General features: G+C 44.9%; 1 protein-coding gene across 1 annotated transcript in view; it reads left to right on the top strand.

Moving 5' to 3' along the window:
- The window catches only part of man1a1 (mannosidase, alpha, class 1A, member 1), a 122,288-nt gene that overhangs the window by 31,501 nt on the left and 67,410 nt on the right, over positions 1-23,377 (top strand). Inside the window, exons 2-3 of the mRNA XM_041958704.1 lie at positions 1,981-2,077; positions 21,471-21,586. Coding sequence (XP_041814638.1) covers positions 1,981-2,077; positions 21,471-21,586 — 213 coding nt within the window. The remainder of the gene's footprint in view (positions 1-1,980; positions 2,078-21,470; positions 21,587-23,377) is intronic.

Raw genomic sequence — 23,377 nt, 5'->3', positions numbered from 1 at the left:
CACAATGAAACTTCAGTGATTCCTGCCGGAGAGTCGGCGGTTTCAGCACAGCAAAGTGTTTCCTCTCACAGGGAATTGAGAGATGTTTGGGTTTTGTTTTTGGCAGGGACGAGTCGATCAATCAGCCGGTGATCAGAATTGGCTGACAGACATTTTGAATAGGTCATTTGCCACCTGATGCACAGAACAACATCATTAAGCAAAGCCCGACTCGTCTGAATGAGTCAGCCTTCGCAGCTGTAGGCTGCAGCCTTGTACACACGTTAATGCAAACAAATCAGTTCTTATATTTTCTGTTGAATGTGTCATTTCACTTGTGCTGGATGCTGAACTCCTCTTATTTATTCTGTTATCTATTGATTTCAGCTTGAACTGTCCAAACACATTAGTCATTGATTTCAGAGCCTCTTTTTTAGCTCGGGGAGATGAAGCGGTGGGAATATGTAGCTTCATCTTGAACAGGGGGGGTCTGCTCAGCCCACTCTGTCCGCTCGTAGCTGCATCGTAAGATATGAAAGGAGTTGCATCATTAAACTTATGGATAATACAACAGTGACAAGTGGAAGCCAGAGCTGCCAGCAGCCTTTATTTAAATGTCCTGAGTTTGAGATAAATGACTTGTAACTTCAGGACAAACGCTGGGAAGAGTATTGATGAAGATCGTGATTTGTCTCTTTAGCACGCAGACACATAGAGACCTCAGATGGTCTCTTACACTTAAAGGATAACTTTGGTTTTTTACAACCTGGACCTTATTTGTAGCATTAAATACGACCATTTACTCACCCAGACAACTTTGGTGGCATTTGGAGTTGTTTTGAAGAAATTAGCCCCAGAGGAGCGGCGCGTATATCCATATAATGCGAGTACTCGGGGCATCCATGCGCAGCCTCTATATAACGCATAATCTGCAGAAACTCGTTCATATTCCAATATTTAGTTCTGATATGCTGGTGCTATTCCCCTCTGAGCCGGTGGTCGGCTAGTTTAGCTGTAGTTTGGCTCAGCTGTGGTTCGTTATTGCGTATTCGTAGCCGACCGCCGCAGAGTCAGCCGTGTTGTGGCTGGCTGCTCGCAGCGCGCGGCGTTCGGTAATGACATCATCCACGTCAGAGGTAGTTGCCTAGAGACGCCGGATGTTGATAACATGCCACCACGGGCTCAGAGGGGAATAGCACCAGCATATCAGAACTAAATATTGGAATATGAACGAGTTTCTGCAGATTATGCGTTATATAGAGGCTGCGCATGGATGCCCCGAGTACTCGCATTATACGGATATACGCGCCGCTCCTCTGGGGCTAATTTCTTCAAAACGACTCCAAATGCCACCAAAGTTGTCTGGGTGGGTAAATGGTCGTATTTAATGCTACAAATAAGGTCCAGGTTGTAAAAAACGAAAGTTATCCTTTAACATGACTCAGCAGCTGATGGAACGTCAGTCTGCAGCTGTTCTGATCAACAATTGATGGATTCATTCATTTCTTAAGTTAACAGTCACGATTTCTTCTGTCTTTAATGATATTGATCTGAATATTTTTGGGCTTTGGGTAAATGTGGTTGGTTTTCTGACATTTTATGGACCAAATGATTCATGGATTAGTAGAGAAACTATCTTGAAATGATTCGATGTTTATGTCAGCTGGTGAAAATTCACTGTACAGAAAGTATTTGTTAGGGATAGATTAGAAACTGTGTTTGTCCCAATGAGACGACAACTGTTATTTAGTTAAGTTAGAGTAAAGTAAAGGGATCCATATTGAATGTGTGTTTATTCATGAGGTGGATGTTTGAAGACCAGACTGCTTTAAACACTCAGATATCTGTATTAACCTTTAAAATCCAGAGTCGTCTCACCACCGTAGAAAACGACTTGTTTTTGTTCCAGCTCAAAGTTGATCGTCCTCTTTAACTCTCTTCATTTGTCATCTTCTCCTCCTCTCTCCCCTTCCTCCTCCTCCTCCTCCTCCTCCCTGTCAGATGATGAAACATGCGTGGGACAGCTACAGGCGCTACGCCTGGGGTTCCAATGAGCTCAGGCCTGTCTCCAAGCAAGGCCACTCCAGCAATCTATTTGGTGAGTGAGAGACCACGCACGCACACACACACACACACACACGCACACACACACACACACACACACACACACACACACACACACACACACACACAGGATTGATCTCTGCCACCGGCGGCCTTGGCCTTTAGATTAGCAGCCAAGTTGGCCGTCAGTTAGTCATCCGTCTGTGGATGCCTCTAAATGTCAACTTTATCATATATTTATATTCTGTGTGTGCTGCTTGCCAGTTGTTGCTGTCTGTGCTGTTAATGAGTGGGGGTGGGGGTGGGGGGGGGGGGGGGGGCGTCTCATTCACTCCATGTGTCTTTTTCTCTGTTTCACATAACTTTCCTCTGATAAATCTTAATTCTCCGCCTGCCTTTTAGTCGTGAAATAACACACACGGTGCGCTGCCAGACGACGCCGGGGCGCCGCCGACGAATGTTTCGTACACTTCAGCTCACGTGCTTCGTTCATCAGACCGGTCTGTCTGTGTGACGAGGGATCAATCCCCAGCACGGCCGCGTGCGCGAGCACAAGAAACCAAATTAAATTAGGATAATAACTGCATCTTTGTAAAGTCTTCTCTTTTCTCGCCAGCCGCACACACACACACACACACACACACACACACACACACACACACACACACTCACACACACTCATTGTGTTCAGTTGGCTCAGATCGTTGGCTTAAGAGCTGGACTCAGACAGCAGAAATGCAGCCAAAGTAAACATAAAGCTAAGAGGAGAGGATCCCACGGATCTGTTCTGACAGCATGTGCCAGCGGCAGAGGATCAGCTCATTAAAACTGTGATAACATGATCACATTTAATCTGCGGCGAGTTTGGCTTCTCCTGATTGTGTGACGCGATATCGGGACCAGTGACCGGAAAGTGTTTTGACTGGTTAACATGTAGAGATCTGTCTGAGGAAGTGAGCACAATGTTGTGTCATAAAAACAGTTCAAGCCTTATTAAGATCGTGTTAATGTGCTGCACGTGCTGTTTGTGCAGGTGTTTTGTGTGTACTCTGTTTCCACACATGATGAATACTGTCATTCATTCTGACTGATTGGATTCATAACAACGCTAATTAGATTCTTAATTTGTTAAGATCTCTTTCTGTCTGTGTTGACCTAAATAAACTGAGGGAGATATTTGGATACCTTCAGCTCCTGTGTGTGTGCGTGTGCATGCGTGCGTATGCGTGTGTGTGTGTGTGTGATAAGATGGCGTTCTCTGTCATGTGAAGGAGGCAGCTGTTCGTCCACTGCAGATCACGCTGCTCTCCTGACTCCAGTGTAAACTCTGTCACTTGACGTGGTTTGAGGTTTGTTCTCAGTCTGTATTCTTGCAGCACAGAATCTGCTCATGTTTGATTTTTCTTCTCCTCTGTCATGACAACATATTTTCATCGATGTAATTTAAAGCAAACTGCCAATTAAGAAAGAGATGAATGTGAAATGAATGCGTCAGCCACGTGGGAGGAAGTAGAAGAATGGAAATGGTCTTTAAAGTGGTATAAATTGATTATTTTTAGCTTGAGGACAGCAGATAAAAGCTGCAAACACATCGCTTACACATTATCACCTTATAAAGTTATTCAAGCTCACACTTTGCTTATTTACACGTCTTTTTATCCAACTGGCCGATATTCACTCTGCTTTCAGCTGTTTTTGCTTGAAGGAATTGTCTGGAGCAGATAAATGCTGGACTGAAAACAGCTGGAAACTGGGTTGACGAGAGAGCTGAGAGTTGTGTGCTGTTAAAAACCAAAACAAAGACCTGAAAGACGCTAAAATGCCTTTTAGAGCTGAGGGAACGTACAGGGTCGGGTGCTAATTCTCTGTGTTTGTACAGTAATACTACAGTAATCTAATTCACTGTTCATCCAAAAGCTTTAAAGAACAAAACATTTAAACTCAAAATGATCTTTTAGTGTTTTTTAACGCTTGTTTTAAATCAAAGCGACGCACTTTAAAATATTCTGATGCACCAGCTGGAACATGATACTGGAGCTTTAGCACGATGCAGCCGTGAGGAACGCTTCACTCGCTGTTTAGTGTCACATCAAATAACCTCAGCCTGTGTCGTCGACCTCTGAGGCCTGTGATTGGCTCAGCCTGGCGTTGTGGTCTGTGCAGCAGCCTCGTTTTGTTCACGGTATAATGAGTGGAAGTTGGACTGAGTGAGTTTTCCTTCTGATTAGAGCAGCTTTTCATGAGTCCTTAATGCAGGTTTACCTTTGAATCTTCTCTCCGTTAAAAGGCAGAGAGCAGAATTCATAATGTGGAGTTATTTTTGAGCGCCAAGTCTCTGAGGTGTTTCTGCTTCTTACATCATTAGAAGAGCACATTTGCATATTTGTGTCAAGGTGCTCGAGCCGAGCTGTTGATTTTTGGGTTGCAGATCAGATTTCAGGAGCGGGGGGATGACAGCACTTTGAGCTTTTATACACATGTAGCGTGCGAGGAGGAAAGTTTTGTTCAACTTAAGCACGAGGTGAGTCTTCTGATGATGTTGTCTGTCTACGTTCAGCTCTGTCAGAGACAGAGCTTTAATCGTCAGAGGATCGTCAGGCCGCCGTGTGACTGGAAACATGCAACACAAGGAAAGTTCCCCTCCCATATGTTCAAACTTCATGTCTTCATGCTTCAGTTTTATGTTGGGTTAAAGTCTGGCACACAAACCCCCCAGTTAGGGATCAGAAAGGGTGGTGTTTTGGCTTAAAATACCCACGTCAGTCGCCACAAACATGGCGGTCTGCCGCTGAGCCGTCGTCTCGCTCGCCGTCACGCCACCACCGTCTCCTCCACCTCTGATGAGAAGAACTGAGCTCCTGAACAAGCCCTCATTATCTCAGCTGTGTCAGCATGTTTGATGCCTTCTGTAGAAACGTTGATATGAAACGAATCCTCACGTGTCTGAAAATCCTACCAACGTTTTATTCTGCCAGCTGCTGCAGATCTCAACCGAAGTGTCAGAAAACCAGGTTTCACTGGAAGGAAGACGTGTTTCAAATGTACCCAAGAAGCTGTTTTCATGGAAGGACCGAGGTAGAAATACACAACTCAGTCACAAATAACAGTGTTTCCCCCGGGGAACATGCCAAAACCCCCACTAAGTCTGTTCCATTATCCAGTGTGGAAGATTTACAGGCTCATTCTTAATGATTGCCTTCTTATGTTTAATGAGGAAATTCAATCAGCTTTGTGTAAATTCCATCCACTGTTTCATTACCGGAATTTATCATACGTAAATGTAGGAAGAGGGAGGAGAGCAGCTGTGTGAATACTAATTGTTAGATTAGCCTGTTCAACTCGGTGTTAGTCTTTCTCGATGCTCCTCTCTCTCTATCCATCCCTCATGTCTGTGCTGGAGAAAAGTAAATAGGTTTTAGTTGGCTGCTCCAGCAGACCCACTTCCATCAGTAAATAAGACAGCTTTGCTCCGGGGCCCTGTCGCAGCCCTCTCCAGCTCCTATAGAACATGATGTATGACGATAATATTAGCCTGACCTGGAATATTATGCAATGAAGCCGCTTTTCATACCTGAGGCTATTCTCTGTTATACAGTAACCTCAGGACTGCTGCTCCAGACTAACCAGAGAATTAAAAACTCTGCCAGCTGCAGTCAGAAGGTCGCGATGTCCTTTCCTTTCTAATGCATCAAACACACATCAGCGGACCCGCTCCATGCTCTCCATAAGGCACAATGAGAAGCAGCTGTTCTCAGACGTTTTCTGCCATCAGAAGCCAAAACAATCATGCCCCCACCACTCAGCAACATGCATTTCAATCATTAGAAGTACAGTGGAAACTACTAATAAAACGAGGCAAGTTGCATTTTGTTGAAATGAGCCAAAGATTCAGTTTCGTAACCGCTGCCTGTTTTATTTGGCTTCTCGTCGCCACTCTGGCTCACTGCGACTGTTTTCAGCCCCGAGCCGCCAAAACCTCTCAGAGTGATAAACAGTCATTTTAATGGATGCTCACCATTATTCTCATTATTAATTGATCTGACGACTGTTTTCTCAAGTAATCAAGAAGTTATTTGGTCTCTAAAACGTCAGAAAAAGTGAAACACAGTTTCCTGAAGCTCAACTTGATGTTTTCATTTGAGCATTTACTGTACGATCGATTAATCAGCTCCTGATTTCAGCTGTATCTTCTTTTCCCTCCCCCTCCCTTCATCCATCATTCATAGAATATTCATAGAAACGGTATCCACGCACCCCCGCACTCAGGACTAACGAGAGAAAGCCTGAATTCTTTCCCGGGGTGGGAACTAGGCAGCAGCCGTAGATCTTCCCAACATGTTGGCAGGCAGTTTTGTTTATTGCTAAACCAACTACTTTGGCAGACGTGTTTCATCAAACATGATTAGAAAATGTGTTATTTTTTTTTTAACCCAAACCCTTCAACAGCAGAGAGCCAGAGAGGAAGAGGAAGATGCAGCCTGCTCCTCATCTCCTCAGTATTAATATTGACATCTACAGTGGAGTCCAGCTGAATAGCTCAGCCTGCGTCTTTCCATTAATGAGAGCGGCTGTGAGCTTAGACGAAACCATAAAGGAAGTGTACAGGTTGTGTTTGTATTTGACAAATTGTTTAAAGGTCAAGATGTTGATGAAGTGACTTTGGGTGTGTTGCAATAACAAATGAGTGCATGTAGACTAAAGCTGTTGGAGAAAAGACGTGTCAGTCTGTGACGGCTGTGAATCAGAGAGTCTGCAGAGCAGAAACAGATCAGAGAAACACCTGGTCACACCTCGAAGTGTCTCAGGAGTGCCACAGGAATCCTGTTCTTACTGCTTTTTCTGTTTCCCCACTCAGATGATTAGCTTAAATAAGCTAAAAAAACTTATGTTCCATTAAATATGGAGTCCTCCATGAACCCAGAGTTTGTCTGAACTCAGTGTTCACCATTAAATTCTTCCTGAAATCAAATGTAAACTGTTTTTTTCTTTCAACACATTATAATAATAATAATATTAATGATACTAATAATAATGCATTTAATTTGTTCTTCTGAGTTTTATATCGTGGCTCCAGTTCATCATGCTGAAATAAGCAGTTATACGAGCTCCCTGCACGGCGCCCGGCGGAGCTCAGCGTGCCGTGCAGCAGGCAGTCGAGGTTGTACTCGCGCTGTCGCTCTGCTCGCTCTGGTGGCGAGCTTGCAGGCGAGTCTGCAGATTCGATGCCGTTGCAGAGGAAGACAACTATTTTTTCCAAACTAACATTGATTATTGGTTATTTAGTTAATGTATGTTTAACATGACATTGACATTTAAAACAGACTTACATACATATTTATTTATTTGTGGAGAATTTTATTCCAAAGGTCTTTCAGAGATGTAACACGCCTACAAATGTTAAAATATTCATAAACATCACAGGATGAAAACAGACCATTGTGAAGCAGCACGTACCATGAAGTCATGTATTACTGCAGATAATTGATGGATTTTGTCCAGCTTCAGTTTTATTAACTACAAACACTGTAAATCACACTTACAGTCCAGTCAGCAGCCGTCACGCGCTGTATGAAGCGAGCATGAAGCGCCCTCTTGCAGTGGTGATCAAGCTGCTCATTGATTGGGTAGCTGAGTGGCGGACTGATGGCTGTCTCGTGCAGCGTCTGGTCTCCTGTAACAGCTTTTCATCGTGGTGCGACATTTTCAGTACTCCATCCAGAGCGGTCAGCGTGCCCCCCCCCTCAACGCTGCTCTATAAATACAGTCACGTGTGATCTGTCTGGTTTGAGCTGACTGATTGTGGCATTTTGGATGCAGTGTCGATGTTGTTGTTCAGAGTTGATTGATTCATTTAATAAACATGATCAATGTCTCGGCTGTCTCGACTGTCGGGCTGCTCGTTAACGACTGAGCCTGACGAGAGGAGGAAGAAGTGACGCGAAAACTCGTCTTCTTCATCCCAGTCTGCTCTCTTTGTTCGTCCTAATTGTGGTTTGACCCACAGAGTGTTGAAGGACAGTATTATTACTGTCAAGCCAAGACTTGATCAGTTACAGCAGAGCCTCACGTCCCTGGAGAGTCGGTGCATTCACACTTTTTGCTAAAATTAAATACTCCTAGAAGATGGCATCCATCTCTGCTCCTGTCGTTTCCAGTCGCTCCATCTTTTAGCGCTCAACTCAGCTGTCTTTAACCGGCGTTCTGCTGTCGAGACTCACCCACGAGAACTGGAACATCTCTGTTTCTGAACCCAGAGCCGCTCAGATCCTGTTGTCGTTCGCTAACAGACGCAGACAGAATACTTCAAGGAGAAACCATAACCTGCTGAATAAAGATGGTAGAACATCTCAGATGCTTCTGTCCTCACTGTAATGTTTTAGATTTGAGGGATATATCTGACACAGGAGTCTTTAAACTGTCCAGCTCTAACATTAGCTGTCCTCATGAGCTCCGTCAGGACAGCCGCTGAGGGCGTCTTCCACCCAGGTCTCCCTGATGTTCACTGAATGAAGATGAATTATCACCTTGTTGTCTTTCTCCAGATCATCAGGAGCTCATTTGGAGCTCGCTGCCAGTAAATTGTGAGCCCAGCCGTAAGCTGGACCCTGACTCCTGTTAGACGTTATGGAATTTAATTTAATCTCAGACCCATCATAAGAGCCGGAGGTGGAGTTTGTACCGAGGCTGGAGACACCGGCAGGTGAAGACTTGTTCTCTGACAACAAGGAGAAGACTGTCTTCTCAATCAATGAAGGCATTACTCTGATTGAAGTGATTGATTTCAGCTCCTCACTCGTCCTCATAGCAGGTGCTGTACTCTGGATTCTTTCCTGTTGAGCTCTCTGGAAAGACTTTGAATCTGGATCAAAGTCTGGATTGTTGAACTATGATGGACGATCATGAGAAGTTTTGAGCTGTCTTTGACTAAAATTCTGTCCATAATTCCCAGCAAAAGAAATCAAGAAAGTTAATGTTCCAAAGTCGATTTATTTATCATTCTACACTCAGGGTTATACAACCAAATGTTGTTGTTGTCCTTCATTCTCAACACAAAACAGGAACCTGTGTTATTAATGGAGGAGTGCAGGGGGGGTGGAGGAGTCTCCCAGCCTGAGGAGACAAGCTGTTTGTCCAGTTTATGACGGCAGCAGGGCTGCGGCCCAGGTGGGTTTCAGGTAGCACTGATATCATATTTCCCATCACAAGTCGATATGATGACTCATTTGTTCGATGTGAGGCTGGGCTGTGAGCAAGTCATGTAACTAATTACTTAATGTAATCACTACGTAATAGGATTACTGATTCAATTAGTAATCAGTTCCATTTTCCATGTGCCTTGCCCAACATTGGACAGGATATGTGGTCATTGTTGGCAGGATCTGAGCAGGGCTGTTGCCAGGACTTTAGAACTGAGGTCACAACTGAGTCCAGGTCCAAGGAAGTCTTACCAAGGACACCTCAAGGCCCCCCCCGTCTGAACGGAGCTGTATCCTCTATGCTGTTGTGATATTTGCTAAAAATCATTTCAAGTGATGAAGTAATGGAGCATAACGCGGAGGGCAGACAGTCTGCTCAGAAAAAGAAAAACGCAGTCCTTCAGTTTCTGTGGTGTCTGGATTTTGGAGTGCGGTTTCTCCAGAACATCCATCTGTGGAGTTTCCGGTCTGTGTGCTTTGCCTGTCGTTCCTCTTTAATTGACGCTGTCGACGGGCCACCGGTCGTGTTCCACAACAGCCAGACAACGTTCGTATCGCCTCGTCTTGGCTTCCTCTGCAGCTGAGGGCCAGCCCAGGAAGGCACTCGTGTGTTCGGCCGACCAGAAAAACTCCCAGCGGGGTTTCTCTGTGTGTGTGTGTGTGTGTGTGTGTGTGTGTGTGTGTGTGTGTGTGTGTGTGTGTGTGTGTGTGTGTGTGTGTGTGTGTGTGTGTCTTCTGTCTAAAATAAACACAGTCGACTGGGCCACCGCACACCAAAGGTCACTACTGATGTCTCCTGTTGCAGGCTGAGAGGAAAAGGCAGAATTTTTAGGTCGTTTGCCGTCCAGCCCGCTGTGACCTGGACTGGGTTATGACAGAACATTGTCTGTGTGTGTTGTTGTGTGTGTTTTTGTGCGTGTCTGTGAAGACGCCATCTGTTTTGTCGACCGAAGCTGTGGGCCGCTTCAGACGACGCTTTAAAGGTCGCGCGCTGTGGAAGTGCGTTTGTGTTTCTGTAAACTCAGAGGTGTGAATTAAAAGCTGTGAAGTCGTTGAGACGAGTGCGAGATGAGAGCGTGCAGCCACGTCACTGAAAGGCGGCCATGAAAATGACATCATGTCTGGCTGCAGCGCGTCAGACACATCACCACACAGCCCTCCAGGAGAGGAACATCCAGACGAGTCCACCTTTTCAGGTGTGTACAGCACATTGAACCCTGGAGTGACTCGAGCTGTGTGATGCTGGAGTGTCCAAATGAACTTGAAGACAGGATCAGTTCCAACAATCTTCCCCAAGTATTGAACCGATGAGTGAAAACATTTTAATAATGTGGATTTCTATGGTTAGCTGTGGCACCGCCAGCTAGCGCTGTGCACGTGTGTGCTGTAGCTGTAAGTTATCTCCAAGGCAAACTATTGTTTTAGTTGGTTTGTGACATTAGTTTTAGTTTTAATATTTGTGTTGAAGAGCCAGGACTGACAGTTTCAGGTACCACGAGTGTTTTAACTGCGTTCTGCAGGCTGATGTAAAGCTAGCGGCGTGAGTGTGGGCGCAGAGGCGGTTCAGCATATACACTGTGAATGTAGCTGCACATCTTGCGATAAAAATAAGTGATGCAAAGCGGAGTTCCTGAATTTTGTTTCAGGAAGTCTTGGTGTCCACAGGAGGACACGTCAGGATGTCCACTGAGTTGTGGTCATTTCGGGGTCCGCTTTGAAAACTTTTTTTTTTTATGAAGAACATGTCTGATTTGCATATAGAGAGATCAAGACATCCTTTATTTTAAAGCATTAATATGGTCGTAAGTGACAAGTGAAAACTAATGAAACCACAGAAAAGAAGTAGAAGAAAGAAACTCTGCGAACAAGGACACAGTTCAGAGTCTCACAGCAGCTGCTGATACTTTTGTTACTGAGCAGGTTTTCAACAACATCTGCAGATAACTTCAGTTATGTTGACACGGTAAACTTAAAAACTTTGGTTAAAATATATATATATTTATATATATATCCGATGATGCATTTCTAACATATTCAGCTGCATCATTACATGCGTTAATCACTGTGGTGAATGAATCAGTCTCATTTGTGTGCAGTGTGCTGTGCTGTGTGATCAGTCTGACATGTGACTTATCAAGGTGGATTCTTTAGAAGAGGCGATAGATAATAATGTGCACTGTTACCTCACTGTGCGGGGGCTGTGCATCTTTGAACGGGTTCTTGATTTTAGCTAGCCTTCTCCCCTCTGCCACTAAGGGGTTAGCTAATTCACATTTTGCTTTGACAGCCTGTGAAGACTCTGGCTATTTGCTGGGAAGCTGGATGGATGTGTGGCTGCAGGCGGCGTGAGGAAGCAAAGGGCCCGTGTATCTCCTGAGACACACAGGCTTTGCAGTGGAGGTTGTCTGCTTGGCCCCGCCTGCGGTGCTTTAAAGGCCGTCGGATGAATGAATGGCGGGCTTCGCCACAGATGCTGCCAGGGGTTTTGTGATGGTCTCTTTTCTTCCTGTTGTTTTCCCTCCTGTCCCCTGTGGCCTTTCCTCCATGCCAGCCCTCTCAATGGCCTTCCTGCTCCTTGTCCCCCGCAGTGATGCTGCTGCCCCTCGTATCACTTTACTTTAGTGACAGTACGAATACTCACGCAGAATGCCAGCAGAGCGAAAGCCTTTCTGAACACGTACACTCGACCTTCAGCTGCTGGGTTCACGCTGCATCCCCACTACGATCAGCACTGAAAGCCAGTGGATCCTCAGCCTTCATGGTTTCTACTGCCATGCATATGGGTGCATTCTGGTCACTTGGGGTACATAATAGTACTTTTAAAAGCCATTTTTGTTCCCATAGTTGTGTTACTGCTCCAGTTTTGTGCTCCAAACACAGTCATCTCCCTTTGTGAGTGTAGCGTGGGATCCAGCATGACTTTGGCTGCACCAAGCTTTCTGCCAGAAACTGATCTGGGTTGTTGGTTTAAATCCAGCACAGATGTCTGTTTAACCATGGTCTATTATGCCATCAGTTATTGCACCATTAAATGTGTCCCAGCTGCCTTTTCCGCTGGTTAATTTGGACTCAACTTTATTTACAGTAGGGATGAGCGCACCACTTAAACTGATGTAGCTTAAAATCAATCTCAGTAACTTTTCTGTCTCTCCGCCCTGTAATACTTCTCATTTTCATCTCTTTTGTGGACGAACAAGGACACGAGTGTGTTTCTGTGGTTAAAGTATTCAGGTTTCACACAGGAGAGGGAGAGGTTGCAGCTTAAAGAGAATTTAAAGTCAGCGTTATGGCAGCATTTCTCTTCCTCTTCTCTTCTCTTTATCTCTGAGCGAGAATGAAAACAGCAATGGAGCTGTTGTATTTTCTGCTGCGACCAGCACCTCACAATAACAACGGCAGCACATACGAGAAGACGCAGCAAAGAGCACGAATCAGTTTCTGAGAAGAAATTCTGCATGTGCAGTCGAGTCAATCACAGCGTGTCTCTAACCCCATCACTGTCCAACCAAATGTGAGTCTGTGTTCCTGCATCCTGCCGGCCTGAGAGCTGGCAGAGCTAAAAATATTGTTGTTGCCCACCAGTCGAGAAGGCTAATGTTTTCGGTGTCTTTCTATTTCCAGACAAGTCATTTACTCGGTTATGTAATTTGACATTGAGTTCTGAGCTGCAGCATCAGCTCCCACACAGCACTGTGCACGTCTGAATCAGATATTCAATCTCTGTAATTGAAATGGATGGAGTAATTCTGCCCCGGCCCTCCCTCAGGTTGGTGTGTGTGTGTGTGTGTGTGTGTGTGTGTGTTTGTTTGTGTGTTTGTGCGTGTGTGGGGAGGGGTTGTACTTGGTTGTGTCTGAAATGATGTAAATCAGCCCTGCACAGAGGTGGGTGTGACACAGACAAGGGAGCACTGCAGCAGCTGAAATGGGTGTATCCATCACATAAATACACTCACACACACACACACAAACATCCTTTTGTTATAGAACCTTGAGTCTGCATCCACATTAATTAATTGCACACACACACACTCATACACACTGAACAACAAGCCTGCTCGCCCGGGCTTTGAACCCCCTGAAGGCCTAGAACAACACACTGCAGCAGCACCACCCAACTTCCTGATGAACACACTCCCATAGACACAAACACACTCGCGCACACTCCTCGATGTGTGTGGGGGCCCTGAAAGTTCCCACGCCCGAATAAACAAAGCAGCAAAACAAAAATTAACACCTAAACTCTCCCAAAATATTTTCACATGGGCAGTCCGCCTCTTTCCAATCTGCAGTTAGCTTGTTAGCACAGCGCTGCTCCGCTCGCTCTCCTCTGCATCACTGTCAGAGCGTCAGCACACAGCGAAGCGTGGAAATGCCTTTCACTGTAACCTTGACAAAAAGTGTTGATGCTTGAGTATCTGGCGGCAGAAGCCAAGAGGTTAATACACTTTGGGAATGTGTGTGTGTGTTCGTGCGTTCTGCCTATGATAACAAGATTAGCCAAAGGCTTAGCCATCAGTTTCCTCACCTCCCCTCCGTGACCTCTCCGAACATACAGTGCAGACTCCACGTTGAGGCGGCAGTTCGGGTTAAATGAGATCACCGGCGGGGCTGGGGGTGTCGAGATCTGGATCAAATTGTAGGATTAAGGATTAAACCTTGAGTTTGCATCGAGTGAGCGCTGCGATACGGGACCCACCGGGACCCTTTTCTGGGCTGAGGGAGGCAGTGAGCCGAGGAGAAACTTCAGGAAGTGATTTTTATAAGACTGAATTTTCATAAGATGAGAGGAGCCTTCACTTTTTTAAATATCAATGACACTTTGACTGCTGTCAGTCTTTTGAAGGCTGAGGCTGCTATTTCTGAGCTAAAGCTGCTGAGTCATGTGTTCTGCCAATATTCATTTATCTCGACCAGTAAAGCTGGAAAGAGGCTGGATGTTTACAGCCCTGCTTTTTATTAATCTGATAGAAGAGGGAGACGGGAAACACGGGAAGAGAGAGAGAAGGAGGTGACATTCAACGGTCCCTGGCCTGAATCAAACCAGTTACAACCCATTCGCATCTTCACCAGTCGGCCTCCAGAACACCTGGATAAGGTGTGTGAGGTGGCCTTCACTGTCACCTATAAGAGCGGGATTCAGCAGCGTTTCATCAAATCACAACTGTGCTGGAAAGGTTTTTCACCACATATTGTACTCAAATGCAGAAGTGGAAATAACATTACAGTATACCCTTGTGTTTCGCGGGGGTTACGTTCCAAAAAGAACCCGTGATAGGCAAAATCTGTGAAGTAGAAACCTTTATTATTTTTTTTTTTTTTATAATTATTATACAATTAAATACTGTATTATACATTGAAAAGAAAGAACAAACCATTTTTCAGGCTCAAGCATTTGTTTCACAAATAAAAGTACTTTAGAAACGTTTTTTTTCAACAAATAACTTCTGTACTGTGCTGTCAAATAATAATTTTAATCATCGATGTGAACAGAAGGCTTCAAATTGTGGAGATTAGCACCGCCCACCGCGACCCGAGTGATTGGATTAAACGGGAGAAAATTGAAAATGATTATGAAAAAAATACAAAGTACAGTCGGACAAATAGTGACTCAGGTGTATTTCACTGCTCTTCAGACTGAGCCGCTGCATCCTGACTCCGCTCTGCAGTGTTTTCTTCTTCTGAAGCCCGCGGTGCAGGTGTGTTTGTTCGGGAGAAGAACACAGTGATAGGCAAAACTCGAAATTGCAAGAGAATTTGCACGTACGTAATGTAAATTTGGCGAGCTGTTTTACGTACGTGTACATATTAAACTGCAACGTTATTGACGCACAGGTAGAGAAGAAGCGGAGTGACTTTTTAGCCAATCAGAATGCAGAACACAATGCACGATGCACGAAAAGTAAACCGCCTTATAGCGAGGGGTCACTGTATTCTTATTGATCATTCAGCAAATCTCAGTTACTTAAATCCCAGATTTTCCTGCATGCATGATGCATTTAGTGAAATCACTGTGCTGCTGCAGGTTACTGGATGCTGTGTAGCTGATGATGTGATGGGTGCCAGATTAATGTCGGGGACCTTTGTTCAGATATTCATTTCACTCTTGTTTCATTCGTGAAGTTTTTCTTCACTTTGTCTTGTTGTTTGATTCTTTTTTCATTTGCAGATTAACTGTCAGAAGGAGCTAAGAGACGATCTAAGAGAGTTTCTGAGTGTTTGTTGACCATGAAGCTGAACTAATCTGGCGATTTCACCAGCTCAAAACCAGTTCCAAAATAAACCAAATAACAGCGGCTATCAGAGCTCACCTCCAGTCTCATTTTGAGTAGAAAAGATATGAGGACAAAGCTGAGTGTGGAAACGGACTGAGGTGGATTAACTGATCAGCCAGCTTTCGTCTGCAGTCTAAAGGATGATGCTGGCTGACAGAGGATGGCTTCAGGCTCGGGGGCGCCTCAGATTCACAGAGTCCCTTCATGTGGCCTACAGTCGTAGTGGGAGCGTAGCTTTGCTTCACACGGCTGCGGTGACATAATCCACGGCTCTGCGCTCAGGTTGAGTTGTGTACAGCTGGCAGCTCTGGATAACAGTGAGAGGGAGAAGCGAAAGCCTCACCGAGGAGTTCAGCGTGACCCGGAGCTGCGGGGCAGAGCAGGCCTCCGAGGTCCCGCTTTGTGTTCACATCGTGTTCGTGACGTAATCCTCATGACCTTTACTGTTCTGAAGCTTTTGTCCCAAAGCAAAGACACACATCCCGCATGTCAAGATATTATATTAGGGGTCATCACGCCAAGACAACACTATCACGGAATTGGATGTCCAGTACTGTTTTCACCATGTCCCAAAATGCTTCCAGTGAAAACACAAAGGCTTTATTGGACGTGTGCTTAGCTCGCTGCAACACTGTTCACCTACACACACAGTGGAGGGTCCACTCACAAGCTTTTTATGGAGCTTTTAGCCACACACACACACACACACACACACAAATCATTTGTTTTTATCATCCTGCTTTTCATGCTATCGTTCCACTGATGTATTTATAACCAACAACAGAGAGAAGGCTGGTGTCAAACATGCAAATCAGAAATAAATGAAGGAAATATGAAGAACACAGTAAACTTCATGCATACAGATTCCAAAGAGATCAATGGAGGCTTACTGCGTAATCCCTGTTTTCATCACAGGAACACACACACACACACACACACACACACACACACACACACACACAGTTAAATTGTTATTCCACCTACTGTCTATAGATTCAAACTGTAATATATACTCGCAAAGATTAAATAAATAGAAATCATGTCGACATTTTGACCTCTATCAACGCAGTCAGTGGTGTGTGTGTGTGTGTGTGTGTGTGTGTGTGTGTGCGTGCGTGCGTGCGTGCGTGCGTGCGTGCGTTTGCCAATCGTTCTCAATCACTCAGGCACAATCTGACATCGCAGCATCACAGATTGCAGCTCTGTCTTTGCCGCCTGATTGCGTGAAGTGAAGGTTATTTTGTTCTGAACACCTAAACAATGCATCACTGTGCAGTCTCACAGTCACACACACACACACACACACACACACACACACACACACACACAAGGATAAGTTAGGTCTGTCTGTCTCTGTCTGTCTGTCTGTCTGTCTGTCTGTCTGTCTGTCTGCCTGCCTGTCTGTCTGCCTGTACAGATACTCTCTTAGTAGCATCAAGTATCTCAAAGTGCGTAAATAAAGAGCCCACATGCAGAGCGTTCATTTCTCTTCTTCTTCTTTAATATTTTTCTCTTTTTTTATTCCTGCCTTCTTCTTTGATCTCTTTGAAATGTTATCTGCCAGTGTTTGTCTCACGTGTGAGTTGATTCACACAAATAAAATGAACAGTAAATTGAAATCGTACATGCTGTTGGGGTTTGGTACGAGCAGCTTTGGTTGTCAGCTGATATGAATGGCAGTAATTGATGCTAATGACTGTTTTAATGTTCATAAAACAGGAGATACACGCTCACTAAAACTGTTGTTTAAAAAACCATTTTACACTCACCAGGTGAACAGCGAGGTGTTGAATCTGAGCACTGACCCTCTCAACCAGCTGTTCCCACAACACATCTGCACCAATAATCACAGACAGCTGCTCTTTAAATGGACAACAGCAATACTGATCAACGATCAATAATCCTTTGATCAATAAACATCTATTGTCCAACTACAACTAGAACAGTGTGTGTGTGTATGTGTGTGTGTGTGTGTGTAGTGCAGGGTGAGGACACCTGCCTCCCCAGGTGATGAATGGAGGCTGGGAGGTGCGGTGCCTCCTTTTTTTCATTCATCCATCACTCCCCTCCTCACTCAGTTTCTGTCGGCAGTGGGTGAGGATGGAAGGATGCAGGATGGGATAAACAGTCAAAGGAAGCAGGAAAGGAAGGAAGCAGGAGGAGAGAAGGAGAAGTACTGAAAAAGAAGAGAAGATTGATGGACACCTCATTAGATGAGGAGTAATGCTGAAAGAGGAACAACTGGATGGATTGTGTTTCCGGGCCCCGATGCTGCTCCTTAACGACTTCTGGACCTCCAGTCTCCTTTTTTTCTGCCTTCTCCTCCATCCATCCTTATTCTCTGTCCGGGAACAGAACGGTAATGATTCTTGTCTTCCGAGGACACCAGCTGTTCACTTTTTCATCTCTCCATCCATTTCTCTTTATCGGTTGTATCACAAAGGTCGAGCATCGTGCCAGCATGCAAGCCTCACTTTCTTCTCCTCCGAAGAACCAAACACGTTCACGAGCTCCAGAAATGCGACAGTGAAATTAACGAAGACAAGAGACATTCAGAAAATTGGAGCACTCACACTTGTTGCAACAACAGGAAACAAACTGAGAGTATTTCGTTTGAAATGAGCTGAAGACGCTGAGAGTCCACCCCCGCCGCTCTTATCGACCCCCCCCTCCTCCACTTCCACTCGTGTTTGACAGAAGCGTCTCTGCTGAGCTGTCTGCTTCTTCACTGTGCTCACAACACAAACCCCTCAGCAGCACACACGTCATCTCCAGGATCACTGGACTCCTCCCATCTGGACCCCGACACAGATCCTGGATCTGGTAACAAGCTGATTTTAGCAGATTTCATGGTGCCCTCTCTGCCATCATGGCCTGGACCAGCTGTCTCAAACATCACAGATCTTTTTCATTAATCAGTATTCTTTGTATTTTATTCAGTAACTGATTGATCAGGAAGGTCATTGACCTCCTCACTGGTGATGAATCTGACAGTTAGATTTTATATTCTAGATGATCGTTTCGTTGATCAATAAAATAGTGAAAAATTCAAGTTTTGTTTGAAATGTGTCTGAAATGATGAACCTATTAACTAATTTTCTTCAAATCAATTATTGAACTATTTTTTTTTTTTTTTAGCTTCAGACCACAAAATGTACATGTTGTCCTTTCAAGTTCAGCTCAACAGCAAATTTAACGATAGACCAAAAACATGTGATGCCTTTTAGTCACTGAAAGATTTCTTTAGCCAGATGAATAATTAGCCAAAAGCAGAGAAAGAAACAAAATCAGGAGCAGGCATCACATTAAAGGAAACTTTGGTTTTTTACAACCTGGACCTTATTTGTAGCATTAAATACGCCCATTTACCCACCCAGACAACTTTGGTGGCATTTGGAGTCGTTTTGAAGAAATAAGCCCCAGAGGAGCGGCGCGTATATCCGTATAATGCGAGTACTCGGGGCATCCAGCCTCTATATAACGCATAATCTGCGGCGAAACTCGTTCCGAGTGCCGCGCGCTGCGAGCAGCCAGCCACAACACGGCTAACTCTGCGGCGGTCGGCTACAAATACGCAATAACGAACCAGAGCTGTGCCAAACTACAGCTAAACTAGCCGACCGCCGGCTCAGAGGGGAATAGCACCAGCATATCATAACTAAATATTGGAATATGAACGAGTTTCTGCAGATTATGCGTTATATAGAGGCTGCGCATGGATGCCCCGAGTACTCGCATTATACGGATATACGCGCCGCTCCTCTGGGGCTAATTTCTTCAAAACGACTCCAAATGCCACCAAAGTTGTCTGAGGGAGTAAATGGGCGTATTTAATGCTAGAAATAAGGTCCAAGATGTAAAAAACTAAAGTGATCCTTTAAAGCTGCAACACACACACACACACACACACACGTTTCCACTGATTCTACATAATTCAACCTCTTCTGGGGCGAGAGTGCTTGATTGACATCTGTCTCACTTCCTGTCGGTGTTGTTGAGCTTGTTAGGGTGGGGCTACTTTCACTGTCACCCCTCCCATCAGCACACAGAAATGGGATCATGTAAAAGCTCCCCCCAAACAGAACTGGAGAGACACATTTCATAAAAACGTGTTTGTTCTCCTTTCCTCTCTGACATCTTTTCTTTTTTTGCGTTCAGTATCAGTATTCTGGTCACTCTACAAGCATCTGTACCTCACACACACACACGCACACACACACACACACGCACACACACTGGTACAGGAAGAGCAGTGAGGGGCAAGGAAGCACAGTGACAAGACAATAGATGGGAAGAAAGTGTCTCGGCCTCTCTGTGTCGCTCTGGAGGTTTCGGGGGAGGGAAAATGTGAGATGGATGGAAAACAGGAAGGACAGTAACTGCATCGGCTCACACCTCCAGTCACATGACCTCTCTTTGTGTCACATGACCTGAGGCGTGACAAAACATTATTAGATGAAAGATAATTGATGACGTCCGTTGAATGCACGTTTCCATCTCGCTGTCGTCCGTCACTCTTCTTCTGGATCAGCGGGTTTCATATCAGTGAGTTCAGCATGAAGCTGCAGCCTGCAGGGGGAGGGGGGGTCGTTAATGAACACTCACCTCGTTGGTTAAATCCGTCCACAAACAGAGCAGTAAAGAGCACACTCAGACTGGTGCTTTGAGAGAGAACCAGGCTAGCAGTTTCCCCCCACTTCCAGTTTTTATGCTAAGCTAGGCTAATTACCTCATAATTCTAGCTCTGCACTAATGCACAGGAAGACGCGTGTCGACCTTGTCTCAGAAAGCGAAAATGTTGAACTCTTCCTTTAATACACAGCTTCTCTTCAGAGGTTGAATCTCGTTGTGGTGTGAAAATAATTAGGAGATAATGAAAGTTGTGTATCAGCAGCTTTATTCACGTGTTTCTGTCACCTGTGATGAAACTCTGCCGCGCAGCCAGTTGACCGAGTCGTCATCTCCCAGTGGTGATTTTAAAGAAGTATTAATCATCTCGCGACACAGTGCTGAGCGGAGCACTGATGGACATCAGCGGCCCTCCACCTCTGGCTGATGACTCAGCATGGTGTCTAATGGAAAGCTTTTAGCTGCCGTTACTTCCTCCCACCACTTACAGAGGATATAAACCCACAGATTCACACAATAACAAGCAGCATCAAGGCTTTCATCTTCATCGCTCTCAAACTTTTTCTCTCCTGACGCGGACGGTTTTTCTCTGCTTGTTGTTGTTTCAGCGTTTTCCCCCGGACTGTTTTTCTGTCCTCCTTCGCTCGCTGATGTATTAGCGTTTCCATATCTGCTCTGTCTGTTTGACTGATTGTCTGGTTCCTCTTTCACCTCCTCATCTTCCATTCTTCTTTCCCTCTTCGTCTTTTCTGTCTCACCTCTAAGTGGTCCGATAGCTCCCGCAGACGACGCCTTGTGTTTCCGACCAGTACGTTAGGACTAAAAGCTCCGCCGAGGGCTCGGCGCCGCGCGCTTAATGATTTATTGAACTCCTTGGCGCATACGCAGACGAAGGTGTTCGGGTGGTGTTTGATTCGTTAAGGGGTTTGGGTGGTTTGTGTGTCCTCCCTCCTGCTATGAGGCTAATCACTGGAGATGAGCAACACTCCCGACGTTTCATCAGCGCCGATAATCGCTGCCTCTCACCATCTGTCGAGCAAAATAATGTATTCAACCTCCAAACATAACTCCTGACTTCTGCTGGTTTTCACTGCTTTTTCCACGAGACTGCCGCTGACACCTGTCGCCATTCATACCGAGAAAAGAGATGGTACGCTGACTAACAAGCTCTTAACATTTGAATGAGAGTTATTAGAGTTTTTGCTCATTTGGAAAAGTTAAACTGAAGAGGTTTTTTTTCAGCTTCCTTCCCAGCATGCCTCAGTTATTTTAGCAGACACATGTGATGTAAGACACATGACTGAAGACATCATGTCTGTGTGTGTTGCAGGCAGCATTAAGGGGGCGACGATCGTGGATGCCCTGGACACCCTCTACATCATGGAAATGTTCGAAGAGTTCGACGCTGCGACCGACTGGGTGGAGAAGAACCTCGACTTCAATATGGTAAGCAAGCGTGTGTGAGTGAGTGACCCTCTGCCACGAGACATAATGATCAATAGAGACTTGAATTATTGATCTCACTGGAGGAGCGGAGCCTTGACGGACCAGCCCTTTTCCTATTCGCCACCTTCATTAGCGTGTGTGTTGGTAAATGGGAATTTAATGCGAAACACCTTTAAAGTTCAGGTGTTAATGTGCCCAACACTCAGGCGTGATGTCATTGAAGGTATTTGAACCACAGGAGATCAGAACCCTGCGTCTGATGTCCACATAAAAAGAGTGTTTGCAGCTCGTGCTGGTGTCAGCTGTTTACAGTTTGTCATCTGGCTTTGATTTTTCCTGCAAAAAAGAGGTAAAATAGATGCTGTTCTCAAGTCAGCAGCCTGGATTTCAACATATAATACTGGTGAATGACAGCAAATAGATGGCGTGAATCCCAAATCCAGATCACCACCTGTCCTCCTGAGTTTCAGCCAAATCCAGAACATTTTCAGATACGCTGCTGCAAACATCGTCTGCTTCCAACTTGCGTTTAGTTTGAGGAGGAAAAACATCACTTGTCAGCAAAGTGTTGGATGAGAGAGAAGCTGGGGGGGTGTTTACTGTCAATATTAAATGTTTCGGGCTTTACAAGAGGAGCTAATGTTTACTGGAAGTTAAGTAAGGAGTTCACCAAAGACTGATCTGTTTTAAGCATCCATGTTGTGCTACCAAGCTACACCCAAGCATCCCGCCACCCCCCCACAACAATAAACGCACAGTTTTCTCATTAAAACTCAAGAAGCTCATGAACTTTTTGAAAGCTTCTCGCCAAGGACGAACGCTTACACACCGAACTCCCACAGCCCGTAAACGTTTTATTTTAAGCTCATGAAACAGAGAAAATGATGGAACTGTGCAGGCTGCTTATTGGCTGTGATTCAGAACACTTTGAGTGCATGATGTAATGTAGGAAATAGTGTTAAAATAAACTTTACTGAGAGGTGTGTGTGTGTGTCTGTCTGTCTGTCTGTCTGTCTGTCTCTCTGTGTCTGTGTCTGTGTGTGTGTGTGTGTGTATATATTGACTCTGATTCCTCTTCCACTATGTCATCAATAGCACCCAGAGGCAAGGTGCCAAAAAGACGTCGAATGAATCTATACGTGAATCTCAGCCGATTACTGTTTACTTGTCAGTGTGAACACACACACACACACACACACACACACACACACATCAATGACTCAGACAGGCAGATGGTTGAGTGCAGCAACATCAAGGCCTTTTTCCGTCCTATTGCTGATCGTGAACAAAACACACACACACACACACACACACACACACACACAAAAACATACTCAATCACTGCTGGATGGATGAGTGAAAGGAATCGAACTCTTTCTGTGTTCCTCCCTTTCTTTCTTCCTCATGTTTGTCATTATTTAATGTTTAATTTGGTTGCAGAGTGTTTGAGTGTGTTTAAGTGTGTACATGTGCGTGTGTGTGCATACAAATACACGAACACTAGAAAATGACTGTTACAGAACCTTCCTGTGTGATTTACATACATACACACACAAAAACACACTCACGCACACACAGATAATGGCGTTCAGTGAATTGAAAGGTGCAGGTTAGCATCGGGGGTTTTAATGGAACTTACTTCAGGAATGCTGATTCATCAGATTTAAACCTTTTCAGGTCAGCAGCCATCGAAGGGCTTCTGATTGAGAGAAGCATTGATATTTACATAAGTGTTTTCTCAAAAGTTAAAAATCTGGAGCAAATTATCTTCAGAACAGGAACAGAGCTGAT

Source organism: Chelmon rostratus, chromosome 18, assembly GCF_017976325.1.
Source record: "Chelmon rostratus isolate fCheRos1 chromosome 18, fCheRos1.pri, whole genome shotgun sequence".
Taxonomy (NCBI): Eukaryota; Metazoa; Chordata; class Actinopteri; order Chaetodontiformes; family Chaetodontidae; genus Chelmon; species Chelmon rostratus.
Note: the sequence above shows the minus strand (reverse complement) of the source record. Positions and strands in the feature narration are given on the sequence as shown.